This window comes from Nerophis ophidion, linkage group LG13, assembly GCF_033978795.1.
Source record: "Nerophis ophidion isolate RoL-2023_Sa linkage group LG13, RoL_Noph_v1.0, whole genome shotgun sequence".
Classification (NCBI taxonomy): domain Eukaryota; kingdom Metazoa; phylum Chordata; class Actinopteri; order Syngnathiformes; family Syngnathidae; genus Nerophis; species Nerophis ophidion.
The window spans coordinates 59299908-59326431 of record NC_084623.1 but is presented as its reverse complement, the minus strand read 5'-3'; the positions used below and the strand labels follow the sequence as shown (position 1 = coordinate 59326431).

At 38.0% G+C, this 26524-nt stretch overlaps 1 protein-coding gene across 6 annotated transcripts in view; it reads left to right on the top strand.

The window, feature by feature from the left end:
* The window catches only part of kcnab1a (potassium voltage-gated channel subfamily A regulatory beta subunit 1a), a 105265-nt gene that overhangs the window by 63849 nt on the left and 14892 nt on the right, over positions 1 to 26524 (top strand). For all 6 annotated transcript variants that reach the window (XM_061919299.1, XM_061919297.1, XM_061919296.1 and 3 more), the window contains 8 exons: positions 9415 to 9458; positions 10586 to 10623; positions 16080 to 16159; positions 17747 to 17791; positions 19126 to 19170; positions 19357 to 19400; positions 19459 to 19545; positions 24792 to 24877. In XM_061919299.1, coding sequence (XP_061775283.1) covers positions 9415 to 9458; positions 10586 to 10623; positions 16080 to 16159; positions 17747 to 17791; positions 19126 to 19170; positions 19357 to 19400; positions 19459 to 19545; positions 24792 to 24877 — 469 coding nt within the window. The remainder of the gene's footprint in view (positions 1 to 9414; positions 9459 to 10585; positions 10624 to 16079; positions 16160 to 17746; positions 17792 to 19125; positions 19171 to 19356; positions 19401 to 19458; positions 19546 to 24791; positions 24878 to 26524) is intronic.

The window sequence follows — 26524 nt, the reverse complement described above, 5'->3', positions numbered from 1 at the left end:
AGGAATAGCAAAACATGCTTCACTACACACTGTAGGAGGATACCATAGCTAACAAAAGCTAGCGCGCGTGAAACGCCATGGGTGGATCTACACCTGACATCCACTGTAATGATACCAAGTACAATCTAGTTGATACTACTATGATTACATCGATATTTTTTGTCCTCACAAAATCTTTTTCCGTTTTTTAAAATGCATATTATGTTTATAAAGTTAGTAAATACGTCCCTGGACACATGAGGACTTGGAATATGACCAATGTATGATCCTGTAACTACTTGGTATCGACATGATCCATACCTAAATGTGCAGTATCATCCAAAACTAATGTCAAGTATCAAAGAAGAGAAGAATAAGTGATTATTACATTTGAACAGAAGTGTTGATAGAACATGTTGAAACAGAAAATAAGCAGATATTAACAGTACATTAACAAATAGACTCTTACTCAATTATTACAGTTTGTCCCTCATAATGTGTATAAAATAATAGGTGTATAAATGACACAATGTTACTGCAGACTAATTAAGAGTCTTTGTTTGTTTACTTACTACTAAAATACAAGTTGTTTAGTATGTTCAACAGCTTATTTAAGAACTAAATGACAATAATAAACATATGTTTCATGTACACTAAGATTACATGTTCAAATAAAGACAATAATTACATTTTTTGTGGTCCTCTTTATTTAGACAAGTCTGGAAGTACATTATCGGCATGAAGACAACACAAGTACCAAGCAGTATTTGTTATCGTCTTCTACAATCCACAGTTGTGTTTTTTATCAACAATATTGTGATGTAACAGAAGGACAAAACGCTGATGTCAGCACAATGTCACAGCTCACTTTTATTACTGTTAATATGATTGACTCATCTAATTATTTAGTATATATTCCATTATTAAACTATCATAATTCATCAGAAGCGTGCTTGCATTGACAAACAAGTCTTGTGCTCAGCATTTGAAAGCAAATGTGAGACTCTAAAGAATATTTTGCAATATTCCTGTTGCTACAAAACACAAACATGTACAGTATCTAAAGAATATTGTGCAATATTACTGTTGCTACAAAACACAAACATGTACAGTATCTAAAGAATATTTTGCAATATTCCTGTTGCTACAAAACCCAAACATGTACAGTATCTAAAGAATATTGTGCAATATTACTGTTGCTACAAAACACAAACATGTACAGTATCTAAAGAATATTGTGCAATATTCCTGTTGCTACAAAACACAAACATGTACAGTATCTAAAGAATATTGTGCAATATTACTGTTGCTACAAAACCCAAACATGTACAGTATCTAAAGAATATTGTGCAATATTACTGTTGCTACAAAACACAAACATGTACAGTATCTGAAGAATATTGTGCAATATTACTGTTGCTACAAAACCCAAACATGTACAGTATCTAAAGAATATTGTGCAATATTACTGTTGCTACAAAACCCAAACATGTACAGTATCTCCGTTATGGACCGAAATAATGTTTGTGTGTTGAAACAATGTCATAGTCACTTCATCTATGTTTGATTCATCTCGTTAATATCTTTCTAAAGTGGAAGAAAAATGATGAAAGACATTTATTATTGATATGGATTAGGTGTCACATGTAGGATATCACCGTGAAGGCATCTTCAAACGAGGACACGCCCCACTTTCTGCGTTTGGTCAGCACAATCCAAACCATTGGCCTCGGACTCTCCGTCAAGTTTGGACCGCTCGGCCTTTTCATCAGCAGTTTTGCCGACTGAGCGGAATGGAACCGGCGTACGCCAAGAGATGTGACGTTGAGGGTGATGGATGTTGTTTGGGTGGGATAACTGCAGAGTCGGCAGGAACTGAAGGGGAAAACAAATATCTGAACAACAATCACGTGTTGTCGGATGTTGTTTGTGGTCATCTTGGTCAGGGAGGAAAGTTCTTTCCCGGACAACAACTTTCTAGAACGGCATGAAACCCAAGATGGCGGACAAAAACCAAAGCAAACAAATCAATTAATGTGGTCTACATCACCTGTAATGTAGACCACATTGGACCATCACATACACACACACACATATATATATATATATATATATATATATATATATATATATATATATATATATATATATATATATATATATATACATACATACATACACATACATACACATATACTGTAAATATATATATATACATACATACACATATATACACACACATGCATACACACACACATATATATATGTATATATATACACATACATATATATTCATACACATATACTTACATACACACACACATATATATATATATACACACACACATACATACACATATACATACATATGTAAATATATATATATATATACACACACACATACATATACATACATATGTAAATATATATATATATATATATACACACATACATACACATATACATACATACATACACACATATATATCCATCCGTATATCCATTTTCTACCGCTTATTCCCTTTGGGGTCGCAGGGGCACTGGTGCCTATCTCAGCTACAATCGGGCGGAAGGCGGCGTACACCCTGAACAAGTCACCACTTCATATATATAAATATATATATATATATATATTTTTTTTTAATATGGTCACTACTGCCTAGTTCCTCTTGTTATATTCTTATTTTACTGTTATATTTTTATTCTCATTGTTGCTTTTTATTCTTATTCTTATTGTCATATTTTTCTATTTTGTTTCTATTATAACCCCATTATTTACTTTTTACTGTTTAATTGATCTCAATTGATCTCAACGTTGTACACTGCTGCTGGAATTTGGTATTTTCCTGAAGGAATCAATACAGTACTATCTATCTATCTGTCTATCTATCTATCTATCTATCTATCTATCTATCTATCTATCTATCTATCTATCTATCTATCTATCTATCTATCTATCTGTCCGTCCGTCCGTCTGTATGTATATATATATATATATATATATATATATACATACATTCAACTTAGATAATGGCTTTCACTATGAAAGCCAACCGCCAAATTTTTTTTTAGCACAATGTGGCCCCTGAGTGAAGTGAATTACATTTATATAGCGATTTTCTCTCGTGACTCAAAGCGCTTTACGTGGTGAAAGCCAATATGTAAGTTCCATTGAAAGCAGTGTGGGTGGCACTGGGTGCAGGTGGGTCAGGTGTCTTGCTCAAGGACATAACGACAGTGACTAGGATGGCGGAAGCGGGGATCGAACCTGGAACCCTCAAGTTGCCAGCACGCTGCTCTACCAACCCAGCAACAGTGTTTGCAAATGCCTTGTACACTTTTTCATTATTTCCACAGTGAAGTGGAGTGTTTTGCACACTTTTCATTTCAACACTGAAAGTGGTGAAAAGGAAGAGAAGCTTGTGTGACAAAGAGCAGGAGAAGTGAAGCATGCTGGGATGTGACAACAGTGTGTAATCATGTCGCCGCGGGAAGAAAGAAAGGAACAGAAGCTCCTGCATGGATGACATATTTGCAGCCAGCATGTGGAGTCAGCTGCACTTTCACTAACTGCAGAGTGGAACTGACGCCTCAGCTCTTTTGTCACCCACTTATTTACATCATGGACACCCAGGTCCAAGTGCTGCTACACACCCAGATCCAAGTGCTGCTACACACCCAGGTCCAAGTGCTGCTACACTACACACCCAGGTCCAAGTTCTGCTACACACCCAGGTCCAAGTGCTGCTACACACCCAGGTCCAAGTGCTGCTACACACCCAGGTCCAAGTGCTGCTACACACCCAGGTCCAAGTGCTGCTACACACCTAGATCCAAGTGCTGCTACACACCCAGGTCCAAGTGCTGCTACACACCCAGGTCCAAGTGCTGCTACACACCTAGATCCAAGTGCTGCTACACACACAGGTCCAAGTGCTGCTACATACCCAGGTCCAAGTGCTGCTACACACCCAGGTCCAAGTGCTGTTACACACACAGGTCCAAGTGCTGTTACACACACAGGTCCAAGTGCTGCTACACTACACACCCAGGTCCAAGTGCTGCTACACACCCAGGTCCAAGTGCTGCTACACTACACACCCAGGTCCAAGTGCTGTTACACACCCAGGTCCAAGTGCTGCTACACTACACACCCAGGTCCAAGTGCTGCTACACACCCAGGTCCAAGTGCTGTTACACACACAGGTCCAAGTGCTGCTACACTACACACCCAGGTCCAAGTGCTGCTATACACCCAGGTCCAAGTGCTTCTACACACCCAGGTCCAAGTGCTGCTACACACCCAGGTCCAAGTGCTGCTACACTACACACCCAGGTCCAAGTGCTGCTACACACCCAGGTCCAAGTGCTGTTACACACACAGGTCCAAGTGCTGCTACACTACACACCCAGGTCCAAGTGCTGCTACACACCCAGGTCCAAGTGCTTCTACACACCCAGGTCCAAGTGCTGCTACACACCCAGGTCCAAGTGCTGCTACACTACACACCCAGGTCCAAGTGCTGCTACACACCCAGGTCCAAGTGCTGTTACACACACAGGTCCAAGTGCTGCTACACTACACACCGAGGTCCAAGTGCTGCTACACACCCAGGTCCAAGTGCTGCTACACTACACACCCAGGTCCAAGTGCTGCTACACTACACACCCAGGTCCAAGTGCTGCTACACACCCAGGGCCAAGTGCTGCTACACACCCAGGTCCAAGTGCTGCTACACACCCAGGTCCAAGTGCTGCTACACACCCAGGTCCAAGTGCTGCTACACTACACACCCAGGTCCAAGTGCTGCTACACACCCAGGTCCAAGTGCTGCTACACACCCAGGTCCAAGTGCTGCTACACACCCAGGTCCAAGTGCTGCTACACACCCAGGTCCAAGTGCTGCTACACACCCAGGTCCAAGTACTGCTACACACCTAGGTCCATGTGCTGCTACACACAGGTCCAAGTGCTGCTACACACCCAGGTCCAAGTGCTGCTACACACCCAGGTCCAAGTGCTGCTACACACCCAGGTCCAAGTGCTGCTACACACCCAGGTCCAAGTGCTTCACCACACCCAGGTCCAAGTGCTGCTACACACCCAGGTCCAAGTGCTGCTACACACCCAGGTCCAAGTGCTGCTACACACCCAGGTCCAAGTGCTGCTACACACCCAGGTCCAAGTGCTGCTACACACCCAGGTCCAAGTACTGCTACACACCTAGGTCCATGTGCTGCTACACACAGGTCCAAGTGCTGCTACACACCCAGGTCCAAGTGCTGCTACACACCCAGGTCCAAGTGCTGCTACACACCCAGGTCCAAGTGCTGCTACACACCCAGGTCCAAGTGCTGCTACACACCCAGGTCCAAGTGCTGCTACACACCCAGGTCCAAGTACTGCTACACACCCAGGTCCAAGTGCTGCTACACACCTAGAAGTGTTCTTAGGACAAGCATCAGTCCTGACATGCCAACACTTATTTACACAATGTTGTGGGAGACATTTTGCATCCTAGTGGAAAAGTTTCCTGTGACTGACATAAGTTTTTTTTTTTAATTGTAAATACAATATTAATCCTATTTAATCACAATTGCTTCAAAGGTCTTCCAAAGACACACGTTGGACCAAAGCCACATCCATTACAAGGACATGGTCCATTACAAGGACATGGTCCATTACGAGGACAAGGTCCATTACAAGGACATGGTCCATTACAAGGACATGGTCCATTACGAGGACAAGGTCCATTACAAGGACATGGTCCATTACGAGGACATGGTCCATTACAAGGACATGGTCCATTACAAGGACATGGTCCATTACGAGGACATGGTCCATTACAAGGACATGGTCCAATACAAGGACAAGGTACATTACAAGGACATGGTCCATTACAAGGACATGGTCCATTACAAGGACATGGTCCATTACAAGGACATGGTCCATTACAAGGACTAGGTCCATTACAAGGACAAGGTCCATTACAAGGACATGGTCCATTACAAGGACATGGTCCATTACAAGGACATGGTCCATTACAAGGACATGGTCCATTACAAGGACATGGTCCATTACAAGGACATGGTCCATTACAAGGACATGGTCCATTACAAGGACATGGTCCAATACAAGGACTAGGTCCATTACAAGGACTAGGTCCAATACAAGGACTAGGTCCAATACAAGGACTAGGTCCAATACAAGGACTAGGTCCATGACTTATCTTGGTCTTCTGGAGTGGAGAGTGGAAAGTAAGGATGATGTCATCCATGTCCATCACATAATAACTTCATTGATGCAGAAGACTTGTCATGTTTGACCAAGTAATGACGGGGCTTCATATGTCAATCAATATTTCATGGCCCGTGTGTGTGTGTGTGTGTGTGTGTGTGTGTGTCACTTCTACCCCCGCAGTGTGATGCTAGCCTAGCAGTGCCCTGATGGATAAGATAGACTAGTGGAATGGGGAAATTATAGGGTTTGTCTTTACTTATTCCGTGCCATAACATGCATGGTATGGTGTGGTATGGCATATATGGTATTGTATGGTGTGGTATGGCATATATGGTATTGTATGGTGTGGTATGGCATATATGGTATTGTATGGTGTGGTATGGCATATATGGTATTGTATGGTGTGGTATAGTCTTTATTGTCATTGCACAAGTACAACAAAATGGGACTTTCAGCACAAACCCGTTCAAGATCGGAGGACTATTATACAAAGTTACAGAACAGGAAGAGTGATGGGTCCACGCTTACGGCGCCCTTTAAAAGGTGGGAAAAGGTAAATGCTGGGGGAGGATGAGTAATCAAAAGTGGATTTCAGACTGGGCTCCTGTGGGGACCCAGTCTGGAGTGAGAAACAAGATGTGGGCCGTATGTTTGCTGCTCTCCAAGTGTGCGTAGGTGAAGTGTGTCAGAAAGCTTCTTCTTCTTCATCTCAGTGCACTTTTTCACCCGTCGTGTGGTAAATATGATGACTTGTTCAAGTCTTCTTTTCAAGTCCAATCAGCATTTTGTTCAATGTTTCCTCACCGGCGTCATGTTTGGTCCATTCCCACCACCAAGTGGTCCTCAGGTCATGTTTGGTCCATTCCCACCACCAAGTGGTCCTCAGGTCATGTTTGGTCCATTCCCACCACCAAGTGGTCCTCAGGTCATGTTTGGTCCATTCCCACCACCAAGTGGTCCTCAGGTCATGTTTGGTCCATTCCCACCACCAAGTGGTCCTCAGGTCATGTTTGGTCCATTCCCACCACCAAGTGGTTCTCAGGTCATGTTTGGTCCATTCCCACCACCAAGTGGTCCTCAGGTCATGTTTGGTCCATTCCCACCACCAAGTGGTCCTCAGGTCATGTTTGGTCCATTCCCACCACCAAGTGGTCCTCAGGTCATGTTTGGTCCATTCCCACCACCAAGTGGTCCTCAGGTCATGTTTGGTCCATTCCCACCACCAAGTGGTCCTCAGGTGATGTTTGGTCCATTCCCACCACCAAGTGGTCCTCAGGTCATGTTTGGTCCATTCCCACCACCAAGTGGTCCTCAGGTGATGTTTGGTCCATTCCCACCACCAAGTGGTCCTCAGGTCATGTTTGGTCCATTCCCACCACCAAGTGGTCCTCAGGTCATGTTTGGTCCATTCCCACCACCAAGTGGTCCTCAGGTCATGTTTGGTCCATTCCCACCACCAAGTGGTCATCAGGTTATGTTTGGTCCACTCCCACCACCAAGTGCTCCTCAGGTCATGTTTGGTCCATTCCCACCACCAAGTGGTCCTCAGGTCATGTTTGGTCCATTCCCACCACCAAGTGGTCCTCAGGTGATGTTTGGTCCATTCCCACCACCAAGTGGTCCTCAGGTCATGTTTGGTCCATTCCCACCACCAAGTGGTCCTCAGGTGATGTTTGGTCCATTCCCACCACCAAGTGGTCCTCAGGTCATGTTTGGTCCATTCCCACCACCAAGTGGTCCTCAGGTCATGTTTGGTCCATTCCCACCACCAAGTGGTCCTCAGGTGATGTTTGGTCCATTCCCACCACCAAGTGGTCCTCAGGTGATGTTTGGTCCATTCCCACCACCAAGTGGTCCTCAGGTCATGTTTGGTCCATTCCCACCACCAAGTGGTCCTCAGGTCATGTTTGGTCCATTCCCACCACCAAGTGGTCCTCGGGTTATGTTTGGTCCATTCCCACCACCAAGGGGTCCTCGGGTCATGTTTGGTCCATTCCCACCACCAAGTGGTCCTCAGGTCATGTTTGGTCCATTCCCACCACCAAGTGGTCATCGGGTCATATTTGGTCCATTCCCACCACCAAGTGGTCCTCAGGTCATGTTTGGTCCATTCCCACCACCAAGTGGCCCTCAGGTCATGTTTGGTCCATTCCCACCACCAAGTGGTCCTCAGGTCATGTTTGGTCCATTCCCACCACCAAGTGGTCCTCGGGTCATGTTTGGTCCATTCCCACCACCAAGTGGTCCTCAGGTCATGTTTGGTCCATTCCCACCACCAAGTGGTCCTCAGGTTATGTTTGGTCCATTCCCACCACCAAGTGGTCCTCAGGTCATGTTTGGTCCATTCCCACCACCAAGTGGTCCTCATGTCCGCACCAGGTTGACAAGACCAGCAACAGGCTCACTGAGACATGGTGAAGAAACAAAACATAAATACTACAAGTTGATAGTAGTCAGTCCTCCTCTTTTTCACCAGCTTGCTGCCGCTCAGAGAAAACAAAACATGTCTGCTGCTTATCAAACGAAAGTGTCGTTCAAAATTCAGAGTGCTTTCAGTTTGGATGCTAAATGAACAATTTGTCAGCAATTATTCACTGGAGTGCTTTTGACAGGCGCAGGAAAGAAGTGTGGATAATAAATAGGTATTGTTGCGTTAGGACCAGATGTTCCTCCAAGGGAATTTAAGTTGCTGGTCAATCCCAAGTTCTTTTGATGACACATACAGTAAGTTGAGTTTAAATGATCACCCAGAACCGAATAGGTATTTTGCAATGTATTCCAAAGCTTTGGAGAGACCAACCTAAAAACAACACATTCAAATCGTGTTGCCAATTTGATCTGAAAACATTACGGAAGTGTTGTTTTTTTCAATATGTCAATAGCCCCCACCCTTCAGAGCGAATACACATGTCTATTGTTCTACTTAGCCTGAGACAGGATGAGATAAGAATAATGAGTATCTCTCTTCCTCACATTCCTAAAGCCAAGGTTAACTTGCAGTGTACCATGGACATGAGATGGAGAAAAAATAGAAAGAGTACAAATGGAAACAACTATTTCAAATATGACTATAGAAAGAAATAACTTAAATATGGATATATGTAGATATCTATCTCCGTCAGTATGAACAAAGAATACAATGTGGAGCAGCTTGGAGCGACAGAATATTCATCTTTTTAATATCATTGTTGCAGGAACCTGGGCAAGTCTGGACTAAGAGTGTCGTGTCTCGGACTTGGTGAGTAGACCTCACTTCCCTCTCATTTATTTTTATTTATTTGTATTTCAGTCATTTCTAATGTGTTGTGTGTAGCATTTACTGAATGAAATGTCATCAAGTTCCAATAATACATTAATTGCCTAACTAAACAAAATATTACTACTGGAGTTGTTAGGCTTTGGCAAGAATGAGGACTCGGTTGCAGACAGGAAATGATTGTCGCAGGCTTTTTATTCAACACATTCAACTACGCCATCTAGTGGTGGGGAGGCTGCTAACTAAAACTTCATTAACTACGCCAATTAGTGGTGGGGAGGCTGCTAACTAAAACTTCATTAACTACGCCATCTAGTGGTGGGGAGGCTGCTAACTAAAACTTCATTAACTACGCCATCTAGTGGTGGGGAGGCTGCTAACTAAAACTTCATTAACTACGCCATCTAGTGGTGGGGAGGCTGCAAACTAAAACTTCATTACCTACGCCATCTAGTGGCGGGGAGGCTGCTAACTAAAACTTCATTAACTACGCCATCTAGTGGTGGGGAGGCTGCTAACTAAAACTTCATTAACTACGCCATCTAGTGGTGGGGAGGCTGCTAACTAAAACTTCATTAACTACGCCATCTAGTGGTGGGGAGGCTGCTAACTAAAACTTCATTAACTACGCCATCTAGTGGTGGGGAGGCTGCTAACTAAAACTTCATTAACTACGCCATCTAGTGGTGGGGAGGCTGCTAACTAAAACTTCATTAACTACGCCATCTAGTGGTGGGGAGGCTGCTAACTAAAACTTCATTAACTACGCCATCTAGTGGTGGGGAGGCTGGTAACTAAAACTAATGCTCCCACACCTAAGACGTAAGAAGAAGAAGAAGAAGAAGAGAGTAAGTGTAATGAGTTCTGACAGCAGTCACACTACTGGAGTTCCACAGTGCTAACAGGAAGTCACAAATGCTGATCATTTCTCACACGACTTGTTGTGTCTCTAGGGAACATGACATTCTTCTTAGTTTACTCCATTATGTCACACACGCACACGCACACACACACACACACGCACACACACACACACACACACACACACACACACACACACAGGTAGAAATGCATGAGATGTTATTTTGACTGTGTTTCCTGTCCTTCAGGTACGTGGGTTACTTTCGGAGGTCAGATAACAGATGAGGTACGAAACATTTTCCTTTTATTTTCATGCTAATTTCATGTTGAACAATGACACACAATTATTCACTACAGGGGTCTCCAAATTCTTTAAATGGGTCCCGTATTAGGCTAAATAATTTTAGCTACATGTATGTATATATGTATGTATGTATGTAAATATATGTATGAATGTATATATATGTATATATACGTATGTATGTATGTATATGTATGTAAATATATGTATATACATAATACATATATTTACATACATACATACGTATATATACATATATTTACATACATATATATATATATATATACATACATACATACGTATATATACATATATATACATTCATACGTATATTTACATACATACATACATATACACACCATGCAATGAGGTGGCGACTTGTCTAGGGTGTACGCCGCCTTCCACCCGTGTGCAGCTCCAGCACCCCCCACGACCTTGAAAGGGACAAGCAGTGGAAAATGGATATATATATATATATATATATATATATGTATATATATATATATATATATATATATATATATAAACCAGACTTTAGAAACCAGACTTTGCAGAATTCTACAGAACTCAGCAAACACATTTGGAACCTCAAAGACAATAATGTTGAATATTCAATAACATGGCAAATTCTTGCATCCAGCACACCTTACAACAGTGGTAATAAAAGATGCAACCTATGCTTGAAAGAGAAACTGTTTATTATATATCATCCAGATCTATCATCCCTCAACAAGCGCAGTGAAATCATTTCAACATGCCGCCATAGACGGAAACACCTCCTAGGTAACACATGAGCCAATCACCACACCCTACGCCTGCCTGTACCCACCCACTCTGTGCCCTATATAAACCATTGTATGTGAATGCTTCCATTAAAATCTCCTGATGATTGAGGGAACCCCTCATGAAACAGATCTGTAGAGATGAAGTAGTCTTGTGATTTTTTCCCACACATACATATTGCGCTCTACCACGGTATCGAGCACTATTCTCTGGATAATCCAATCAAGACATATATATATATATATATATATATATATATATATATATATGTCCGTATGTATGTATATATATATATGTATATATATCCTGGGAGAATCACTGATGATGTGTCCAGGTTGTGCCATAAGGTGTATTATAGTACTAATCCAGTATGGCAATGCCATTGACTTCCAGGAAGAGGCTGGATGACAACCCAACCTCCGGGCTGATGATTTTAGCTTGTCCTGAAGAATTTGGAGCTAATCCTCCCTTTTCATTGTCCCATTTAAAGCAGCAGTTCCATTGGCAGCAAAACAGGCCCAGAGTATAATACTACCACCACCATGCTTGACGGTAGGCCTGGTGTTCCTGGGATTAAAGGCCTCATCTCTTCTCCTCCAAACATATTGCTGGGTATTGTGGCCAAACGGCTCCATTTTTGTTTCATCTGACCACAGAACTTTCCTCCAGAAGGTCTTCTCTTTGTCCACCCCACCAATGAATGCAACTCATCCTGAAAACACTTCAATCAGCATTAATTACATTTGTTGCACTTTTGCTGCAAATATTAGATGATTGAGATAAAGTAGGCGGGCCTAACAAAGTGTGTGTCTAGGACACAGTTTAAGAATGAGGATGTTTGTGTTGCTGACACACACACACGCACACACACACACACACACACACACACACACACACACACACACACACACACACACTCAGGCAGTGTTACAAACCTGCAGGCACACACACAAACTTATGTAAGATGACTGATGTGTGAGCCTGAAGAGCAGAGGATGTTTGCTTGTTATTTCCAGCTGCAATGTCACTGCAACTTCAACACTCTGCCTCCCATCTCACACGTCCAGCTGCTGCACAGCTCCGACTCCACAAGCCCCAGCCTTGTCGCGCACTTGTACTTGCCACGGGTGGACGGACCACTGGGCGCCATCACGTGCAACGCCTTTAAAGTACTCAACTTTTCTTTAAATACACCCGCTCTCAACCAGTCTTCTCTGTCCACTTCAGAAATTTGCAAGCTTGCAAGGAAACAACTCATAAATAATCAAATGAATAGTAGAAGGTTGTGGACATAAACCAACGTACAATTTAGACCCAGAAATGGCCACAAAGGCACGAAAAGACACTTTTTTTCCCCCACTTTTGTGGCAGTAATGACAATATCAAACAAGCAGAAGAAATCTAGAGCCAAAGTTTCTTAAGCGCAAAAAATATGACTAAAGAGGTGAAGCTTTTCATTTTCACTTTAAATGTATTTAAGATACATGAATATTAGTATTAGTTAGAATGTATTCTTGATAGCACTGTGTGATTGAATGTAAAAAAAATGTCAAAAATGTAATAAAAAAAAGTTTCTTAAGCGCAAAAAAAATGACTAAAGTAGTCAAGCTTTTCATTTTCACTTTAAATGTATTTAAGATACAAAAATATTAGTATGAGTTACAATGTATTCTTGCTAGCACTGCGTGATTGTATGTGAAAAAATGGTAAAAAAAGATCAATTAAAAAAAAGTTTCTTAAGCGCAAAAAATATGACTATATTGATTGATTGACTGAAACTTGTATTAGTAGATTGCACAGTTCAGTACATATTCCGTACAATTGACCACTAAATGGTAACACCCCAATAAGTTTTTCAATCAAGTTAATCAATTCATGGTATAGTGGTGAAGTTCTTTATTTTCACTTTAAATGTATTCAAGACACAAAAATATTTGTAATAGTTAGAATGTATTATTGCTAGCACTGCATGATTATATGTAAAATAATGTAAAAAAAAAAAAGTTTCTTAAGCCCAACAAATATGACTAAAGTTGTGAAGCTTTTCATTTTCACTTTAAATGTATTCAAGATACATTATTAAGAGTATTAGTTAGAATGTATTCTTGTGAGCACATGTGATTGTATGTAAAAACATTTTTAAAAATGTAAAAAAATGTTTCTTAAATGCAAAAAAATATATGACTTATGTGGTGAAGCTTTTCATATTGACTTTAAATGTATTTAAAATACATAAATATTAGTATCAGTTAAAATGTATTCTTGCTAGCACTGCGTAATTGTATATGAAAAAATGTAAAACATTTAAAAGTTTAAAAAAAAAGTTTCTTAAGCGCAAAAAAATATGACTAAAGTGGTCAAGCTTTTCATTTTCACTTTAAATGTATTTACGATACAAAAATATTAGTATTAGTTAAAATGTATTCTTGATAGTACTGCGTGATTGTATGTAAAAAAAAAGTAAAAAATGTAAAAAAAAATATTCTTAAGGACAAAAAAAATACTAAAGTGCTGAAGCTTTCTTTTCATTTTCAATTTAAGTGTATTTAAGATACATAAATATTAGTATCAGTTAGAATGTAGTATGTAAAAAAATGTAAAACCATATAAAAAATGTAAAAAGAGTCATATTGTGATATTTGATGCATGCCAACATTAGCATTCTAGCATTTTAAAAGAATTTTTCAGCTACATCCCTCAGAGTTATATATTTTGTTACCTGACGCATGCTTGATTATTATTTTTTTTAGCTAATTTAGCAGATATACTCATCAATGTACTATGAGTTGCTATTTCACTAGTGCTCGTTGTTAGCATGTTAACATAGTTTTGTTAGCATGCAAGCTTTTTTTTCAAGATGATTTTGTAGTTATACGCCCCAGTCATATTGATATTTCATGCATGCTAACGCTAGCATGCTAACATTTGAATTTTCCAGCCACACCTTTCAGAGTTACATATTTTGTTGCTTGATGTATGCTTGATTGTTTTTGTTAAGCTAACCTAGCAGATATACACATTAGTGTACTACAGGTGTGTATGTCACTAGTGCTAGCTGTTAGCACGTTAACATAGATATGTTAAAATGCTAGCTTTTTTTTTCCAGATATATTTGTAGGTTTACGCTCCTGTCATATTGTGATATTTGATGCATGCCAACGTTAGCATGCTAGCATTTTTTAATGAATTTTTCAGCTACATCCCTCAAAGTTATATATTTTGTTCCTTGGTTGTTTTTGTTTAGCTAATTTAGCAGGTATACACATCAATGTACTTTAGGTTGGTATTTTACTAGAGCTCGCTGTTAGCATGGTATCATAGTTCTGTTAGCATGCTAGTTTTTTTTTAGCTCATTTTGCTCGTATTTTTTGCTACAATGCACGTGTAAACTGTTAGAATTTCAGTCCCAAGCCTTCATGCTAAATTTACACCGAGAGTGCATTTTTTTAGTTCTTTGACAACACAAATGTATATATTGTGCTGGTTTTGAAGGTGGAAACGCAAACTTAGATTTGTCAGTCTGTGGTACTTTAGTGTGAGAGCAGGAAAACAATCTGCACAAATAAAACAATCTCATAAAAAATAGTCATTATTGCTACATATTTGTCAAGAAAAAGTCCAAAGCAGTCCTGCTTTGGGGTAAATGAGTGTTTGACTGTCTGCAGTTTTATTTGTGTGCATCTTCACAGCCACTTACCTTTTCCTGGGCAGGAAGTCTATTCCTTGAAGACCAATTAGAAGCAGTCTTCAGGCCAGGTCTGCTGACCTTGCAAGGTCATGAGGAACCTCCTCGTGATGAAATGGATGCTTCTGGCTCTTTTTGTTTCCAGCTTCTTTTCAAAGCACTCGGTCAAGGGCTCCAATCCTTTGAGCAATGCATCATGGGGGATTTCTGCACCCCACAGTCTGGTCTCTTACAAATTGTCCCTGTGTACCATACTTGCCAACCCTCCCGGATTTTCCGGGAGACTCCCGAAATTCAACGCTTCTTCCAAAAACCTCCCGAGACAAATTTTCTCCTGAAAACCTCCCGAAATTCAGGTGGAGCTGGAGGCCACGCCCCCTCCAGCTCCATGCGGACCTGAGTGAGGACAGCCTGTTTTCACGTCCGCTTTCCCACAATATAAACAATGACGTTATAACTGTAGAATGATCGAGGGCGAGTTCTTGGTTTCTTATGTGGGTTTATTGTTAGGCAGTTTCATTAACGTCCTCCCAGCACGGCAACAACACACAACAACAGCAGTCACGTTTTCGTCTACCGTAAAGCAGTTCGTCTGCCGTAAACAGCAATGTTGTGACACTTTTAAACAGGACAATACTGCCATCTACTGTACATGCATATGGTTAGAAAAATAGTGACAGAGAAGAGAACAAGGATGGACAATTCAACCCTTAACTCAACAATGAGTAGATGAGAGTTATGTGTGTGTGTATGTGTAAATAAATGAACACTGAAATTCAAGTATTTATTTTATGTGTGTATATATATATATACATGTATATATAACTAAAATTCACTGAAAGTCAAGTATATATATATATATCTGTATGTATATATATATATGTATATATATATATATTTGTGCATTCCACCCACAGGTGTACAGGTGGACATTCACAGGTGTCCTTGTTCTCTTTGTGTGTCGTCCAATCAGGTAGCAGAGCAGCTGATGACCATTGCCTACGAGGGCGGAGTCAACCTGTTCGACACAGCAGAGGTGTACTCAGGTGGCAGGTGGGCTAGACTTTACTGTAACATGATAGTTGATGATGTACTCAGGTGGCAGGTGGGCGAGACTTTACTGTAACATGATAGTTGATGATGTACTCAGGTGGCAGGTGGGCTAGACTTTACTGTAACATGATAGTTGATGGTGTACTCAGGTGGCAGGTGGGCTAGACTTTACTGTAACATGATAGTTGATGATGTACTCAGGTGGCAGGTGGGCTAGACTTTACTGTAACATGATAGTTGATGATGTACTCAGGTGGCAGGTGGGCTAGACTTTACTGTAACATGATAGTTGATGATGTACTCAGGTGGCAGGTGGGCGAGACTTTACTGTAACATGATAGTTGATGATGTACTCAGGTGGCAGGTGGGCGAGACTTTACTGTAACATGATAGTTGATGATGTACTAATGTGGCAGGTGGGCTAGACTTTACTGTAACATGATAGTTGATGATGTACTCAGGTGGCAGGTGGGCGAGACTTTACTGTAACATGATAGTTGATGATGTACTAATGTGGCAGGTGGGCTAGACTTTACTGTAACATGATAGTTGATGATGTACTCAGGTGGCAGGTGGGCTAGACTTTACTGTAACATGATAGTTGATGATGTACTCAGGTGGCAGGTGGGTGAGACTTTACTGTAACATGATAGTTGATGATGTACTCATGTGGCAGGTGGGCTAGACTTTACTGTAACATGATAGTTGATGATGTACTCAGGTGGCAGGTGGGCTAGACTTTACTGTAACATGATAGTTGATGATGTACTCAGGTGGCAGGTGGGCTAGACTTTACTGTAACATGATAGTTGATGATGTACTCAGGTGGCAGGTGGGCTAGACTTCACTGTAACTTGATAGTTGATGATGTACTCAGGTGGCAGGTGGGCGAGACTTTACTGTAACATGATAGTTGATGATGTACTCATGTGGCAGGTGGGCTAGACTTTACTGTAACATGATAGTTGATGATGTACTCAGGTGGCAGGTGGGCTAGACTTTACTGTAACATGATAGTTGATGAAGTACTCAGGTGGCAGGTGGGCTAGACTTTACTGTAACATAATAGTTGATGATGTACTCAGGTGGCAGGTGGGCTAGACTTTACTGTAACATGATAGTTGATGATGTACTCAGGTGGCAGGTGGGCTAGACTTTACTGTAACATAATAGTTGATGAAGTACTCAGGTGGCAGGTGGGCTAGACTTTACTGTAACATAATAGTTGATGATGTACTCAGGTGGCAGGTGGGATAGACTTTACTGTAACATAATAGTTGATGATGTACTCAGGTGGCAGGTGGGCTAGACTTTACTGTAACATGATAGTTGATGATGTACTCGGGTGGCAGGTGGGCCAGACTTTACTGTAACATGATAGTTGATGATGTACTCAGGTGGCAGGTGGGTTAGACTTTACTGTAACATGATAGTTGATGATGTACTCAGGTGGCAGGTGGGCTAGACTTTACTGTAACATAATAGTTGATGATGTACTCAGGTGGCAGGTGGGCTAGACTTTACTGTAACATAATAGTTGATGGTGTTCACTCTTTCACGTGTCTGTTTATTTGTTTTATTTTGAAGGGCCGAGGTGATTCTCGGAACAATTATCAAGAAGAAAAGCTGGAGGTAAGGAGACAATGTCGGACCTTTCTGTGTAAAGTCAGTCCATCATGCATCTTATAGTTAGGTCAGCTAGGAATTGCTGCTGATTATCAAGTTATATTTTTGTTTTATTAGCATATTGTACGTATTCTGGGCATCAAGCAGTGCTTCTCAATGATTGTCTCTTTAACACTGCAGCCTGAATAACATGACAGAAAACAAAACAAAAAAGAACTATATGTCAACTTACAACCAAGAATAACTTTATTAACATCGTTTTTAAGTCTGTAACAGAAATCATTTAAAGTGCATCACTTTGCCCAAAATTAAATTTGATATCTAATCCCTTTTTTGTCAACCTTGAACCATTTGTTACTGAATATACATTATTATATTTTCTTACTTTATTGGTGTCATGAAGTACAACACACACACACACCTATATATATATAGTGTGTGTGTAAATATATAGATATATATGTATAAATATATGTATACACATATGTATATAATACATATTTGTCTATATACAGTATATGTGTATATGTATATACATATATATCAATCAATCAATCAATGTTTACTTATATAGCCCTAAATCACTAGTGTCTCAAAGGGCTGCACAAACCACTACGACATCCTCGGTAGGCCCACATAAGGACAAGGAAAACTCACACCCAGTGGGACGTCGGTGACAATGAGGACTATGAGAACCTTGGAGAGGAGGAAAGCAATGGATGTCGAGCGGGTCTAACATGATATCTATATATTTACACACACACACACACACATATATATATATATATATATGTATATATATATATATATATATATATATACAGTATATATATGTATATATATATATATATATATCCATCCATCCATCCATCCATCCATTTTCTACTGCTTATTCCCTTTTGGGGTCGCGGGGGGCGCTGGCGCCTATCTCAGCTACAATCGGGCGGAAGGCGGGGTACACCCTGGACAAGTCGCCATCTCATCACAGGGCCAACACAGATAGACAGACAACATTCACACTCACATTCACACACTAGGGCCAATTATATATATACATATATATATATAATTCTTTATTTTATTTTTTTTGATGGTCAAAATGATGAGAGACAGGCAACTATTCTTCTATCAATGGTTCCAACCTTCAGATGACTCACTTCTCTCTTTCTCTCTCCAGCGCTGATTTCACAACCATTTTCTACCTGTTTTCTTGTGCAGAATCAATTGTTCAACTTCAATTCTAGTCACCTCTCATCATTATTTTGAACTGAAGAACCTCTCTCCTCCTCAAAGAAAGTCAGTCCTCTCATTTTCATTCTTTTTGTTCCTTTTTTATTCAGGAGATCCAGCTTGGTCATCACAACCAAACTTTATTGGGGAGGAAAGTAAGTCAGTTTTGATAGCATATTTTTGAAAACAATAACTTGACAAATTTAGACCAAAACTAGATTCCACTTTTGTTGAAAGACTTTCCACCGTGTTGTTTTGAAACTTTTGTCCTTTTTGAGCGGTCCTTGCACTGATGACCGACGTAGCAAGAAAATAAAAGCCTGTGTGTTCTCTTTGATCAGAGCGGAGACGGAGAGAGGTCTGTCAAGGAAGCACATTATTGAAGGTGAGGCCTCCACACCTCACAGGAAGTCAAGTGAGACCCACAGAGTGTGTCCCCTCAGGTCTTAAAGGGTCCCTGCAGAGGATGCAGTTGGAGTACGTGGACGTGCTTTTTGCCAACCGGCCTGACAGCAACACCCCCATGGAGGGTGAGTCACACACAACACAGCTCGTGGAAAAACATATACAAACCAAAAAATAAACACATAAAATATCAAAAGACAAAAAACTAAACATCCATCCATCCATTTTTTACCGCTTATTCTCTTTGGGGTCGTGGGGGTCGCTGGCGCCTATCTCAGTTACAATCGGGCCGAAGGTGGGGTACACCCTGGACAAGTCGCAGAAAAAACTAAACACATTAATTATTAGATAAAATATAAATAGAAACATAAATGCATTAATAAATAAATACAAATAAAAAAAGACAACATCCAACAAAAAAATATATAAAAAAAAAAAATTATAGATAAACTATAAAAACAAAACAAAATACACATTCATTTATAGATAAAAAATAAATAGGAACAATAAGTTTATGAATAAAAAAAATACATCCAACAAAAAAATATATAAAAACAGATAAATAAATAGATGAAATAATAAACAATAATAAATGAACGAATTAAATAGTACAATAAATATAAATGGAAAAAGAAATACAATTAATAAAGAAATAAATACAAACTTAAAGAAGAATACATCCAACATTTAAAAACAAAAACAAATAAATGATAAAATACAAAGAAAATAAATAAACAAATTCATAAATAAATAAATAAATACAAATGAAAAAAGAATACATTCAACAAAAAAGATATAAAAACAAATAAATAAATAGATAACATATAGAAGGAAAAATAAATAAACACATTAATTAGTAGATAAAACATAAAAAGAAAAATAAATAAAATTCATTAATAAATAAATAAATACAAATTTAAAAAATGATAGATCCAACAAAAATTATAAAGAAACAAAAAAATAAATAAATAAATAGATAAAATATAAAAAGAAAAATAAATACAATTATTTAATGAATAAATACAAAATATAAAAATAATTTATTCAAAAAAATATTTAAAAACAAGCAAATTAATTTATTAAATATAAAAATACAAATAAATACAATTAATTAATTGATAAATAAATACAAATGAAAAATGTTTATTTATGTTCCACCTGCAATACCACATAGAAGGAGGGGGACAGGAGGACATGACACCAAATAGTAGGGCTGTCAAAATAAATACATTTTCGAATGAATCACAATTCTTGTTGGTACGAATTCTTAATCAATTAAAAAAAGCATACTGAAAATAATAAAAATAATAATAATAACAATAAATATTCCCAAATGTGTGCTGTCCAGCCACTTTATTAAATGTTTGGGTGTAATTTAATAAAGGAAACCAGTTTTCTTCTAATACAGAAATGTAAGAAATATATTTTATGGAGGAAAGTAGTCTGTTATGGAACCTGCACTCCAAGAATGTAGTCTGTTATGGAACCTGCACTCCAAGAATGTAGTCCGTTATGGAACCTGCACTCCAAGAATGTAGTCCGTTATCAAACCTGCACTCCAAGAATGTAGTCCATTATGGAACCTGCACTCCAAGAATGTAGTCTGTTATGGAACCTGCACTCCAAGAATGTAGTCTGTTATGGAACCTGCACTCCAAGAATGTAGTCTGTTATGGAACCTGCACTCCAAGAATGTAGTCTGTTATGGAACCTGCACTCCAAGAATGTAGTCTGTTATGGAACCTGCACTCCAAGAATCCAATCCTGTTTTGTCCAAATATTCACGGCCCTACGAGCTAGCATAGCTATGTGAGCCACATGCTAACATGTGTGTATGAATGATGGCTTCCCACTTCTCTGTGAGCACTTTCACTATTTAATCATAGAAAAGCCCCATATAAATCTAATCCATTCTTATTATTATTAATAATATTATTATTATTATTAATATTACATCAATGTGACCGCCGTGCTAGGTCAGCATATTTGCTAAAGACAAAAAAACTCAAGTTACACATAGTATATTTATTGTATATTACTTTATCAGATTAAAAAGTACATCTTGATGAGTAATTCCTCATGTAAAAGTGTTCCAGGTCTGATCACGGTCTCAGGAATGTTGTGAAGCAGCCTCGCCATCCCAAACTGTGGAATGAGCCATATTGGAACAAACATTAAAAAAAACAAATCTGTCTGGAGCCGAAATATATGAAAAGTCTTATATAAGTGTTGAATGAAGACAACACATGATGTAAGTGTCTATATTAGCCTACTATCAAAATGACTTTAAAAGTCATATATAAGTGTTATAATGAAGACAACACATGATGTAAGTGTCTATCTTAGCCTACTATCAAAATGACTTTAAAAGTGTTATATAAGTGTTATAATGAAGACAACACATGATGTAAGTGTCTATATTAGCCTACTATCAAAATGACTTTAAAAGTCATATATAAGTGTTATAATGAAGACAACACATGATGTAAGTGTCTATCTTAGCCTACTATCAAAATGACTTTAAAAGTGTTATATAAGTGTTATAATGAAGACAACACATGATGTAAGTGTTTATATTAGCCTACTATCAAAATGACTTTAAAAGTGTTATATAAGTGTTATAATGAAGACAACACATGACGTAAGTGTCTATATTAGCTATATTAGCCTACTATCAAAATGACTTTAAAAGTCTTATATAAGTGATATAATGAAGACAACACATGATGTAAGTGTCTATATTAGCCTACTATCAAATGACTTTAAAAGTCGTATAAAAGGGTTTTAATGAAGACAACACATGATGTAAGTGTCTGTATTAGCCTACTATCAAAATTACATTAAAAGTATTTTGTTAGTGTTATAATGAAGGCAACACATGATGTGTCTATATTAGCCTACTATCAAAATGACATTAAAAGTCTTGTATAAGCGTTATAATGAAGACAACACATGATGTAAGTGTCTATATTAGCCTACTATCAAAATGACTTTAAAAGTCTTATATAAGCGTTATAAAGAAGACAACACATGATGTAAGTGTCTATATTAGCCTACTATCAAAATGACTTTAAAAGTCTTATATAAGTGTTATAATGAAGACAACACATGATGTAAGTGTCTATATTAGCCTACTATCAAAATGACATTAAAAGTGTTATATAAGTGTTTTAATGAAGACAACACATGATGTAAGTGTCTATATTAGCTATACTAGCCTACTATCAAAATGACTATGTGTCGCAGGCTGACACAAATCTTCATTGACAGAAATGTTAAAATGTAATATTTATTCCACACATTTTTGCAACATTGGAAAACATTAATAAAACTTCTCAGAGGGTGAGATAATGCCTGGAAATGACTGTCTTAGAATGGCCAAAAGTATAGATGTGTGTGTCCTAGTTAAAGTCTTCTTCTAATGGATTTATTACAATCTTTGCAAGCTGGGTAATGTTTGCTGTGGTCTGGAACAACATGGTAATGTTTGCTGTGGTCTGGAACGACATGGTAATGTTTGCTGTGGTCTGGAACAACATAGCACACAAACAACTATCAGAAATGCAGCCAATAATATAATGTGTCATGAGACATGCAAATGTTAATTAAATACACAGAGGACGTACATAAAGGAAATTAAATGAGCTCAAATATAGCTATGTGTATGTATATACATATATATATCTATCTATACATATATATATATATATATATATATACATATATATATATGTATAGATAGATATATATATATAGGATGTTTACATGCAGTCGGCTTTCAGCTCCCAGCAAATGCAGCCTCCAAGTCAAAAAGTTTTGACACCCCAGCTCTGATCCCTTCAAGCCCCAACACACACACACACACACACACACACACACACACACACACACACACACACATTTAAACTGTAAATGTGGTGCTTGCCTACATAATAACTAAATATGTAGTTTAGCCAGCCCTTCATCCTAGTGATGATGACATCACTGTAAGTCTGACTAGTAGTAAATATGCAGTGTCAGCAGTCTTGCACTAATTGCATCATTATTTTGCTTCTCTGGAGAAATCACTGATGACTCAGCAGTAATTGCATCCACACTCATTTACTGTTGACTTCATATTTTTATATACATACTTTACTCCAGACTGTACATGTATATACTCTAAAATATAAAATATGACATCATTAGTGATTCTCCTGGGATATATATACACATACATATACATATATACATACATACAAATATAGATGATAGTACTTTATTGAATATGTATATATATATACACATACATACTGATATATGTATATATATATATATATATATATATATATATATATATATATATATATATATATATATATATATATATATTTTATCAAACGTTTAAATATTTCGATCAACTTCAGATCTATCTGCCATTTTTGTTTTATGCCCTTTTTGTTTTTTGTTTTTCAATGATAAAAACACAAAATATGCAATATTTTGCCCCCAAAGAATTTCAAAGTGGAATATTTGATGTGAGCCTTAAATATATCAATCATACCTGACATTGTATTTGATTCATTATTATATTTGGAGTAATGACAGTTTCAAAAGAAAAACAATTCCACTAATAGTGTAAGTGGACCCCCCCCCTCCCCCCCGCTAATAACAATAAGTCATACATTATATTATCTTTTCTTCCACACAACTTCAGCTCTATCGGTTGATTATAAATTTTGTTTGATTTGATGGCCATTTTGTCGAAGAAAACTTGTTTTTTATACAACAAACACGCAAAATATGCAATATTTCCCCCAAAAGATGCCAAAGTGTAATATTTGATGTGAAGTCATTGGATGTCAATAATTCACAACATTGGATGTATTCATTATTATTTTTTGAGCAATGACAGCTTTAATGAAAAAAACAACAAAAAACATCCCAGCATGGCAACTTTGTCTTATTAGAGTCAACATTGCAGCTTTTTCTTGTTAAATTTCACATTTTTATTTTTCTTGTACTTTTCAATGCAGGTCAATAAATAATTTAGACTTTTAATAAGAAAATGTCTCATTTGTAATTTTCGATGAGCCAGCACGGTGGAGTCAGTGGTGAACACGTCTGCCTCACAGTCGGGGGATCCTTGTTCAAATCTCTGCACGGGTTTTGCAAGTTCCATAAACACACTTTTAACTAACACTGAGTATGATTGACTGACTGCCTCTTATTAATTGATCAAACACTTCTCAGGCTCATGAAATACATTATTTATTTCTTATTAAACATAACCAATTGATTAATGTGTGTGTGTGTGTGTGTGTGTGTGTGTGTGTGTGTGTGTGTGTGTGTGTGTGTGTGTGTGTGTGTGTGTGTGTGTGTGTGAGAACAGAGATCGTCAGGGCCATGACCTTCGTGATCAACCAGGGTATGTCCATGTACTGGGGAACATCTCGATGGACAGCCATGGAAATTATGGTGAGGACACAATATTACTTCATCAGGGTCTCAAACTCACGGCCCGCAGGCTCACATTAAGTCCTAGTTTGGGGCCCACAGGCTCATATATATATATATATATATATATATATATATATATATATATATATATATATATATATATATATATATATATATATATATATATATATATATATATATATATGTATTTATAAATAAATGGGTTGTACTTGTATAGCGCTTTTCTACCTTCAAGGTACTCAAAGCGCTTTGACACTACTTCCACATTCACACACACATTCACACACTGATGGAGGGAGCTGCCATGCAAGGCGCTAACCAGCAGCCATCAGGGGCAAGGGTGAAGTGTCTTGCTCAGGACACAACGGACGTGACGAGGTTGGTACTAGGTGGGGATTGAACCAGGGACCCTCGGGTTGTGCACGGCCACTGTACCACTGTGCCTATATATATATATATATATATATATATATATACGTATATATATATATATATATATATATATATATATATGTATATATATATATATATATATATATATACATATATACATATATATATACATATATGTATATATATATGTTTATGTATATATATATATGTATATATATGTATATGTATATATATATATATGTATATATATATGTATATGTGTATATATATATATATATATATATATATATATATATATATATATATGTATATGTATATATATATATATGTATATATATGTATATATATATATATATATGTATATTTATATATGTAGGTGTGGGAAAAATCACAAGACTGCTTCATCTCTACAGAACTGTTTCATGAGGAGATTTTGATGATAGAGGGAACCCCTCATGAAACAGTTCTGTAGAGATGAAGAAGTCTTGTGATTATTAGGTGGAACGGCGTGGCGCAGTTGGGAGAGTGGCCATTTCAGCAACCTGAGGGTTCCTGGTTCAATCCCAACCTTCTACCAACCTCGTCACGTCTGTTGTGTCCTTGAGCAAGACACTTCACCCTTCCTTATGGTTCGTGGTTAGGGCCTTGCATGGCAGCTCCCTCCATCAGTGTGTGAATGTGGAAGTATATATATATATATATATTCTCTGGATAATCCAATCAAGATATATATATATATATATATATATATATATATATATATATATACATATATATATATATATATATATATATATATATAAATATGTATATATATACTTATAATACTTTTTGGTACTTTTCTAAAAAAAAAAGGGGCCACAAAAAAATGTCAATATTGTCCTTTTTTTAACAAAAAATATTATGGTAGATGAAACATATGTTTATTATTGTCATCTAGTCCTTCAATAAAATGTTGAACATACTAGACAACTTGTCTTTTAGTAGTAAGTAAACAAATAAAGACTCCTAATTAGTCTGCAGTAACATATTGTGTCATTTATACACCTGTTATTTTATACACATTATGAGGGACAAATCTGCTTATTTTCTGTTTGAACATGTTCTATCTACACTTCTGTTCAAATGTAATAATCACTTATTCTTCTCTTCTTTGATACTTGACAAGAGTTTTGTCCATTTGTGTTGTGTTGTTGGTCATGTGACCAAGAATGTTGTTGGTCACGTGACCAAGAATGTTATTGGTCATAT